General features: G+C 49.6%; 1 protein-coding gene across 1 annotated transcript; it reads left to right on the top strand.

Moving 5' to 3' along the window:
* Window positions 1–7,168: 7,168 nt before the first annotated feature.
* Window positions 7,169–9,286, top strand: LOC146764726 (uncharacterized). The gene has a single exon (XM_085563700.1). It carries the CDS (start codon window positions 7,298–7,300, stop codon window positions 8,036–8,038), a length of 741 nt encoding a protein of 246 aa, XP_085419826.1. The 5' UTR covers window positions 7,169–7,297; the 3' UTR covers window positions 8,039–9,286.
* The last annotated feature ends 452 nt before the right edge of the window (window positions 9,287–9,738 follow it).

The following is a 9,738-nucleotide window of genomic DNA, read 5'->3' as shown; positions in this document are numbered from 1 at the left end:
AATGGTCTCTGGGCCCATGAAGCCCCACGATGTCACCATGGCCCCTTGGTTCCATGGGCTCCAGTGGTGCCACAATGATCCCCTTGGTTCCATGAGGTGCCCACAGTGTCACAGTGATCTCCATGAGAAGGAAAGCACCGAGCCCCAGTGTGGCAGGGGCAGCCACCAGAGGCCAAGGCCAGCCAGACTTGATGGTACTGGCAGATTTTGTCTGGAGCAACCCTGGGATATAGGGAATTTTAGAGGTGGAATCCCAATTTCAGACATGGACACCCAAAGTAGAAGGATGGTTCTTTTCCACAGGAAGAAAAGCACGGAACACCGGTGTTTCAGGGATAGATGAAAGGCTTCCACCAGAGGCCTAAGCCAGCCAGACTTCTCTGTCCTGGTAGCTTTTGTCTGAAAGCAACCCTTGGATATAGGGAATTTGGGAAGTGGAACCCCAATTTCAGCCATTTCTGCGTAGATAAGAAGGACAGTTCTTTTCCATAGGAAGGAAAGCACAGAGCCCCAGTGTTTCAAAAGCAGAAGTGAAGAGAGGTGGCTCTTGAGAGGCCAAGCCAGCCAGACCTGTTTGTCCTGGCAGCTTTTGTCATGGAGAGATCCTTGGATATATGGAATTTGGGAGAAGGAATCTCAGTTTTGACCATGAACACCTTGAGAAGAAGGACAGGTCTTTTTCATTGGAAGGAAACCACTGACCCCAGTGTTTTGAAAGCAGGTGAGAGGCATCCCCAAGAGGCCAAGGGCAGCCAGATCTGTCTGTCCTGGCAGATTTGACTGGGAGCAATCATTGGATGTATAGAGTTTTGGAGGTGGAATCCCAGTTCTGGCCATGGACGCCTGCTCAGGATGGATGTTTTTTTCCTATAGGAAAGAAAAGCACAAAATCCAAGTGTTCTGGAAGAAGATGATAAGTGGCCACTCTCAGGCCAAGCCAGCCAGACCTCTCTCTCCTGACAACTTTCATCTAGGGGCTATCCTTGAACATAGGGCATTTTGGAGGTGGAATCTCAGTTTTGGCCGTGGACACCTAGACAAGAAGATGAATTCTTTTCTTTAGGAAGGAAAGCACAGAGTCCCAGTGTTTCAGAGGCACATGAGTGCCATCCCTCAGGAAGCCAAGGCCAGCCAGATTTGTGATTCCTGGCATCATTTTTGTGGGAGCTATCCTTGGATATAGGGAATTCTGGAGGCAGATGCCCAATTTTGGCCATGGGTACCTGGTTGAGATGGATGGTTTTTCCCCATAATAAAGAAAAGCACATGGTGCCAGTGTTTGAAAGGCAGATGAGAGGTGCTATAACAATCCTTGCAATATAAGGAAATTTGGAGGAGGAATTCCAGTTTTGGCTATAGGCCCCTGGAGGAGAAGAATAGTTCTCTCCCATAGGAAGGAAAGCCCAGAGCCCCAGTGTCACTATGGGACATGAGAAAACATGATGGGCACCTTTGCGTTTGTGACGGTAAAAGAAATGTAATTTATTTCTGACTCCAACATTTATTGTTTTCCAAAGGTGACAGTGGATTGGAGGGTGAAAGGACCACCTATCCAACAACACTGGACAAACTACCGTCCATCAAATTTCTCCTCCTCTATGAAGGAATGCAAAGCAATAAGTTATTTACAGAAAGTTGTGTGAGAAAATTTGCTACAAGAATGTAAACTCAGAAGGTTTTAGAAAATCTTAAAAAATCAGGCCAACACCCCAGTGCTTCAGGGGCAGATGAGAAGTAGCCCTCAACATGCCAAGGTCAGCCAGACCTGTCAGGTGGTCCCCAGGAGGTCCAGCCAGCCAGACCTGTTCCATGTTCCCTTGGTTCTGTGGGACCCCACAGTGTCACAATGGTCTCCTTGGTTCCATGAGGCCCTGGAGTGTCACAATGTTCCCCTTGCTTCTGCAGTGTCACAATGGCCCTGTGCTTCCATGAGGCCTTGCAATGTCACAATGGCTTCATGGTTCCACAAAGCCCTGATGTGTCACAATGGCCCCTCAGCTCCGTGTGCCCTCGCTGTGTCACAACGGCTCCTCTGTGACACTGCGGCTGCACAAGGTCACCATGGACCCTTGATTCCTTGGTGTCTCTGAGTTCACAATGGTCTCTCTGATTCCATGAGGCAGCACAGTGCCACAATGGCCCCTTGGTTCCATGAGGATCTGCAGGGTCACGCAGATTTGTGACATTTGTCCTTGCTGCCCCTCACATCCCCCTGCCCCACAAACAGCCCCGAGCCACCTGTGAGGGACAGGCCCTGCTGTGCCAGGCTTGGCTCAGGGCTTGGCCTTTCTGCTTCCCCCAGCCAGCCCAGGCCTTGCTCAGCATTGCAGTTCCCTGCTCTGAGCCTTGGGCTCCCTGCAATCCTGGCCTCAAGGATCTGCTCTCACCAGTCCCTGGGAGCCTTTGGCAGTCCCTGCCCTCAGTGGGGCCCAGTGATGCTCCAAGGGACTTGGAGTTTTGCTCCTGACTCCTTGAGCAGCTTCTTCAGCCTTCTCTCAGTGCCTGAGGGTTCTGGACTCAGCCCCAAATCCATCATGGGGATCATCAAAATGCAAGAATACTTCAGGGGCGCTTTGTCTTCATTCAATTGTCTGCAAATCTCCTGGGCTTGTGCAGCTGATTGGAGTCAGTTTGGAGTCCTTGTAAGGAGGAAGATTTCCAAGTGCACCTCCTGAATTTTTTTCTTTAATCAAGTGAGTATTCTTAGTTTCCAGTTCAGAGAGAGCTGATTAGAAGCATTCCCCTGGTGACCTTGATACTCAGTGTCTCATTAGGAGGTCTGGGCATGTAGAAGAATGAGCCCACTGAGGACTGACCCTGTTTGGACAAGCTGTTCCTCACCCCCAGCCTCACCATGTCTGACATCGCCCAACTGGCACTGACATCCCTGTGCCCTGCAGCAGAACCTTGTCCCTGAGCTCTGCAGCTCCATGTCCCAGCCCATTGCACCATATCCCACCTGCTATCCTCATGGCTCTCCCTGCACACAGACACAAGAGAAGTTTTCCTGTTGGGAAAAAAAAGAATGGAAAAGCCTGAGCAGGTTTCCTAAACAACAAACCCCACTCAGGAGCCACCTGCTCAGTACAGGCTGCCTGGAGTGGTGTCACCTTTCTACAAGGGACAGTGTGGTCAGAAATGATCTCTGGAAGCAGAATTCTCTGAGTCTCCCAGCTCAGTTCTCTGTCCCTGTCCTTTCTCTGGATCCATGTTGCAGATGGAAGCTGCTGGTGCCAGCCTCACCTTTAACTTGTCTTTGGAATGCAAAGAGATGTTCCCAAGTGTTTTAAGCGGGATTTGCTCAATGTTTTTATAAATCTTTTGTGTTCCCCATGGAATGAAGGGGACATTTTGGCACTGAGGGGATGATGTGGAAGCAAGGAGTCAATTGTGACCCTGGGATCCCATAGAACCAAGGGGCCATGGTGACACAGCAGGGCCACATGGATCCAGTGGTCCATTGTGACACGGAGGATCCAAGGAGACCATGGAGACACCCCCAGAACCTCATGGAACCAAGGGGTCCATGGTGACCCAGCGGGGCTGCATGGAGCCAATGGTCCATGGTGACACTGCCCATCCAAGGAGGCCGTTTGGACACTGTGGAAGCTCATGGAGCGAGGTGGCCATTGTGACACTGAAGAACTTCATGACACCAAATATCCATGGGGACACAGCAGGGCACCATGGAACCCAGGAACCGCTGTTGGCAGTACTGAAACTCCTGGAACCAGGGGCCATGGTGGCACTGCAGCACCAACACAGCTGCTGCACCTTGTCCCCTGCCCTGCACAGCTCCTTGGGAGGCACGGCAGGAGCAGCACCCTGAGAGCCTCGGGAATGCCCCTCTGGGATCCAAGGCACATGCTCCCAGGGGCTGGAATTCCAGTTCCCAGCCAGGAAAAGGATGTTCCTGCCCTTGAAGTCAAAGCTCTTATGAAAGAGCCAAAAGCCAAGTGCAGCAAGATCTTACAGTGACATTTCACTGCCAGCCTTCACATTTTCACCTGTGGTTGCTATAGCTCATAGATTGGGAATTAAATCAGGGCAGGGACTTTGCTGAGATCTGCCCTGGGTCAAGGGAGGCAATGAGAGAGAAACAGAGCAGGCAAAGGAAGGCAGGAGAGAAAGGAGGTGTTTTGGTTTGGAAGGAGAGGTGTCTGCTAAGGATGGAAAGAGCCTCCCCTGAAATGTAAAAATGTAGACCCTTTCTTTCAGAATTGGTATTAATTTGAAATTAATGGGGGCTCTCAGGTAAAAATATGGGAGCAGGAATCACAATTTTTTTTTTAATAGGGAAGAAAATGAAAATATGAACAATGCAGTGAACCAAAACAACACTGACAGAGTCAGAATACAACCTGAAATCCTGCTGGACAGGATGTTGGCCACAGTCTAATTGGAATTGTGGCTGCAGTCCTCCTGCAGTGTCAGGTGTGGTTCTGTTGGAGAAGTGATCCTGTAGGAATGGGAATCTTCTTCTGAAGAGGAAGGAGCAGCTGTTCCTATGGGAAAATCCAGCCCAGAAAAAGCTGTGTTGGTGGGCCAGAATCTCAAGACTAGATGCAGGTAGGAATGCTTGGCTCCTCCCTCTGGGCGGAACATCTCACAATGGGGTGTTACAGTTCTTATCAGTCATGCAGTGACATTCAATAGCCCCTTATCAGCAGATGTCTCCCCTGAGGGAGGATTGATTGTGGAAGAGATAAGGAAAAACTGCCCACTTAACACAGGACAATTGCCATACAGATGGCAAATAGAACACATCTTGCTTTTCAGTCAGGGACAGGAGGACACAAACAAAATCAGCTGAGAAGGCGGCACTCTGAAAAGCAAACCAGAACTGACAGAAAATGAATGGGACAGAAATCAATAATTCTGATACTTTTACTTATTATCAAAATAAATCACACCCACCCAGCCCCACACAATCCTGATCCCACAACCTCAAATTTGGATCTCACTTCTCCCGATCTCCTTCCAACCCTATCTCATCCTGGAGGCTGAGGAATTGAGCAATTTTGGCATGGGACTGAGGTGGGAACCAGGCATTTTGAGGTGGGATTGAGTCACTTTGAGGTGACAGACCAATCCACCTTGGGTTTTGGAGTGCAAAGATATGGAGAATACTCCCAGATATCCCCCAAGAAGCCACAAATCCTCCAGAATATGTTCCCAAACAGTAAATTCCACCTCAAATACCTCTTAAATGGTGGGACTTCTGACATCTCTGGTCAATACTCTTTTTAGTCATTTTTCAGGTGTTTTTAAGAGATAAAGACAAATCAGAAGTAAATTAGGGCCAAACCAAAACCAGAGACCCCTTGAGCATCGCCTGGACACTGGACAAAACAAACTTAGAAGAAATCAAATTTAACCCTCCATAAAATGCCTTGAGGAAGATTTGCTCTTCCCACAAGTCATTTCTGATGGAAACACAAATAAATCCCAAACATTAATAAACCAACAACAGAAGCAATTCTCTGGCAATTCCAAATTTCATCAGTTCCAACACAGCTCCAGCTCAGATGCTGGCAGGTCCCAAAAAAAAAAAAAAAAAAAAACCAAAAACATGGAAATTTGCCCCAATACAGATTATTAAAGGAAGGGAGAGGTCTGTGTAGCCATCACAAAGGTGACAGGGACCAAGAAAATAATGCTTCTCCCCCCAAAGCCTGTGAATTCAGGAGTTATTTGGGAATTTAGCTACTTGAGCTGGGCTTCTTGTAGGATTTAAGTAGCCTTGTGTTCCTCACTTTGAGGTGAATGATCCTTGTCAGTCTTGCTGGTATCATTTGGTCCCTTTCCTCCAGTGATTTTAACAGACTTTTCAAAGAAGGAAAACAAAATATTTTTCTTTACACTGGCCACCCACAAGAGCCATTTTCCTCATAAGTTCTCCCAAAAGTCGCTCAGAGGAAGCTGCATCCAAGTTTCCAAGAGTTCCTCCAGAAAGAGCCACAAACTCCTCAGAGGATAGAACCAGGATGTTGTCAAAAGCACTTGGGGTCAGACAACAGTGCCCTGAACTCACTGTGCAAAATAATGTTGCAATCTGGATAATAAAATTGTTAGAGAGATGCCTCTGTTCCAATTAAGGTGCTAACAAGATCAAATCCAAAGTGGATTTTATTGACCAGTAAATGTGAGGTAGAGAGAGATGCAAAGAAAGAGAAAAGGGGAGAGAGCAAGGGAGTGACAGGGACAGAGGTCTCCCCTGGGACAGGGCAAGTGTGACATTGTCCCCTTTGTGCGTGGCCTTCCCAGGGTGAGGGTTTTACACCTGAGCCAGTTTGGGTAAGGGGGGTGGTGTTCACCCCCCACCTCGAGCAGGGATTGCCTCACTGTTTCAGGTTACAGTGTCAGATGTAACCAAAAGTGTTTTCAGTCTCCATCTCCAAAAACTGTTATCAACAGGTGGGGCAGTGTTCTTTATCTCTTCCATGGCTCAGCCCTGATAACACCCTCCAGGGGCCATCTTCTCTTAATGGGCCATTGAGTGTCACTGCAGCACTGATAAAATTACATCATCCCATTGTGGGATGCTCTGCCCAGGGGGAGGAACCAAGCATTCCTACCTGGATATAATCTCACCATTTGCAACACCACGATCACCTTGCCTGCTGCATTCCCAGAGGACAAGAGCTCCATAAGCACCACTGGACCTTCAGAGGAAGACCAGACCCTTCTACAGGATCACTGCTTTGACAAAATCACGTTCATCACTCCAGCTGGACTGCAGCCACCATTTCATCAGACAGCTACCACCACCCTGATTATCAGGGTGTCAGATTATATCCTGACTCTGTGAGTTTAAACCTGTCTTTCTGTATCATAGCTTTGATCTTAATTTTCTTATTAAATTGTCCTTCTGGCTTAGACTCTCTCCCTGTTTTGCTTTGAAACAGTACAAAACTCACTGTGCTCATCCCTTGTTTTCCTCCCAAAACAGGATTTCCCATCCCAAAACCTTCACGAAATGGAGAAGGAGGCTGCGAGGAAGAGGAAGGAGACCTGGGACACCGAGGCGGGTGAGGAGGAAGTCAGTGCCCCTTTCTTCCTCTCTCCTGCTCCATCTCCCAGCCCAGCCTGGCCCCCAGCTGCAGGACAGCCCCGCTGCCGGTGCTCTCCTGCCGGGGACGCACTGGGGGGATCTCCTTGCCCTTCCCTCTGGCACAGAGGCAAATCCCATCCTCTCCTTGTCCTTCCTCCCACAGATGAGGTGCTAAGGGTGGAGAGCAGAGAGGACAAATCCCCATGGCAGAACCTTGTGGAAGAGGCTGTTTTGAGTGGCTCCATGGTGCAGGAACCCAATGGGAGCTGCACGAGGAGGGGCTGCAAACGCAGATCGAGGGGATCTGAGGAGGAAAGATGCACTCTGGTCCAGGAAGGTGGACAGAGCTTCAGCCAGAGCTCAGGGCTGGTGGTCCCTGAGCAGCTTCATGATGAGGAGAAGCCCCATAAGTGCTCAGAGTGTGGGAAGAGCTTCAGGTCAAACTCCAACCTGATCCAGCACCAGAGGATCCACACTGGGGAGAAGCCCTATGAGTGTGAGGAATGTGGGAAGAGCTTTTTGTCAAATTCCAACATGATCCAGCACAAGAGGATTCACACTGGGGAGAGGCCCTACGAGTGTGGGGAATGTGGGAAGAGCTTCAGGCGGATCTCCCACCTGAGCAGCCACAAGAGGATCCACACTGGGGAAAGGCCCTATGAGTGTAGGGAGTGTGGGAAGAGCTTCAGGCAGTGTGGTGCCCTGATTGTCCACCAGAAGATCCACACTGGGGAGCGACCCTACGAGTGTTCCAAGTGTGGGAAGGGGTTTCAGACTCGCTCCTATCTCCTCTTGCACTATCGAGCTCATACAGATGAGAGGCCCTTCCTCTGCCCTGACTGTGGGAAGGGATTCAAGCACAACTCCTCCCTTGTCAGGCACCGGCACATCCACACTGGGGAGAGGCCCTACGGGTGTCCCCAGTGTGGGAAGAGCTTCACCCAGAGCTCTCACTTGACCAGACACCAACAGAGGCACCAGTAAGGGAAGCCCCAAGAATGTCCCGCCTGCAGGAAGAGCTTCGTGCTCTGCTCCAGCTCCATCCCCCACTGCAGGACCCACATTGGGCACAGGTCTGGTGACCCACATTCCCTGTGATCAATGTTGGGAACACACCTGACTGGTTATCCTTTTGGTTTGGCCCTAATTTTCCTCTGATTCATCTTTATTCTTCAAACACAGCCAAAACAGGGTTAAATTAAAGAAACTGATCAAAAATATCTGAAGTGTCACCATTTCACAGGAGTTTTAGGGGGAATTTAGGATTTAGGGACGCATTCTGTGTGGAGTGCCCCTGTTGCTGAGAGGCAGGAGTTTGATCTCACCCTTCTTGTGTTGCCAATAATTCCTCCCTTGACCCAAACCCAAACTCCACCCCTGGGATACCCTATACAAATCCCATGGCTCTGCCTTTGCCCTGTCTTTCGGTGATAAGAAATGGATTTTGGAGTTTTGTGAAACCAAGATACATCTCATTTGTTCCTGCCACCGGCAGCTGCACTCACCCTGGACACCATGAACTCAACTTCTGGAGGATTTGTGGGTTCTGGGGTGATTTTGGGCAGTGTTCTCCATCTCTTTGCATTTCAAAAGCCAAGAGGGATGAATTTGTCACCACAAAACCACTCAATCCCACTGAAAATAACTGGATTTTAAACTATAAAGGCACAATCCCACCTCAAATTGCTTGTTCCCCCTCAAAAAAACCTCAATCCCACACAAAGCTCACTCGATTCCACAGCTGACCGGGTGGGATGGGGTTGGGAGGAGATTGGGAGAATTGTGATCCCAGTTTGGAGTGGAGAGATTGGGATTGTGTGGGGCTGGGTGGTTGGGATGTATCTGATAGTGAATAAAACTTTCAGAGTTAATGATGTTTGTCCCATTCATTTTCAGTCAGTTCTGTTTGCAGAGTGGCTCCTTCTCAGCTGTTTAAATTCCTATAAAAATCCTTTTTTAAAAATAATCTAACCCAAACAATCCAAAAACCAATATCCATATAAAACCACCCATCTGCAATTATATTTCTTGAAACCATTTTAATTTTTTTAGAGTGTTTAAGGGTGCTATTAAATTTTAATTGTTTGGTTAAATTGTATGAGACATTACAGTGGTGTTTGTTTTCGTGTTTAGTATATTTGTAGTGTGAATTGTTTTACTAAGGTGTGTTCGAGTGTATGTTTAGATTGGCCGGTGCTGCGAGAGGCGCCGGGCTCTGCCTGGCAACTGATGAGTCAGAGCCGTCCCGGGCGCTGATTGGCTGAAAATCGCCAGGCGGGACCAGCGCCGAGTTCCTGCCTGGGAACTGAATCGTAATCAACGCCGCGCGCTCTGATTGGCCAGGATCTGCTTCGGGGCGGGGCCGGGAGGAACTGGGGACCCCCAGGAGCCCCCCGGGTTTGGGAGTTTCCATCCCCCCTCGGCCCCCGGGGCGGCCTTGGGGCCACCCCAACACCCCAAAATGGGGAGGGTCCCGGAACCGCTTGGAAGTCCCAAAAATGGGCTGGAAGCGGCAGGAGCCGCCCCAAGAAGGGATTGAAGGGTCCGGTCCGGGAATGGCTCCGATCCGGATTGGGGCGGGCTGGGATTGAGGGAGGGTCCGGTCAGCGGCTGCGGAGGGGCTGGGATTGGGGAGGGGTCCGGGATTGAGGGGCTGGGTCCATTCCGGGACTGGGGCAGGATCG

The sequence above is a fragment of the Lonchura striata genome, chromosome 31 (genome assembly GCF_050655825.1).
Source record: "Lonchura striata isolate lonStrDom1 chromosome 31, ASM5065582v1, whole genome shotgun sequence".
Lineage (NCBI taxonomy): Eukaryota > Metazoa > Chordata > Aves > Passeriformes > Estrildidae > Lonchura > Lonchura striata.
This window is presented reverse-complemented; position numbering and strand designations above follow the sequence as displayed.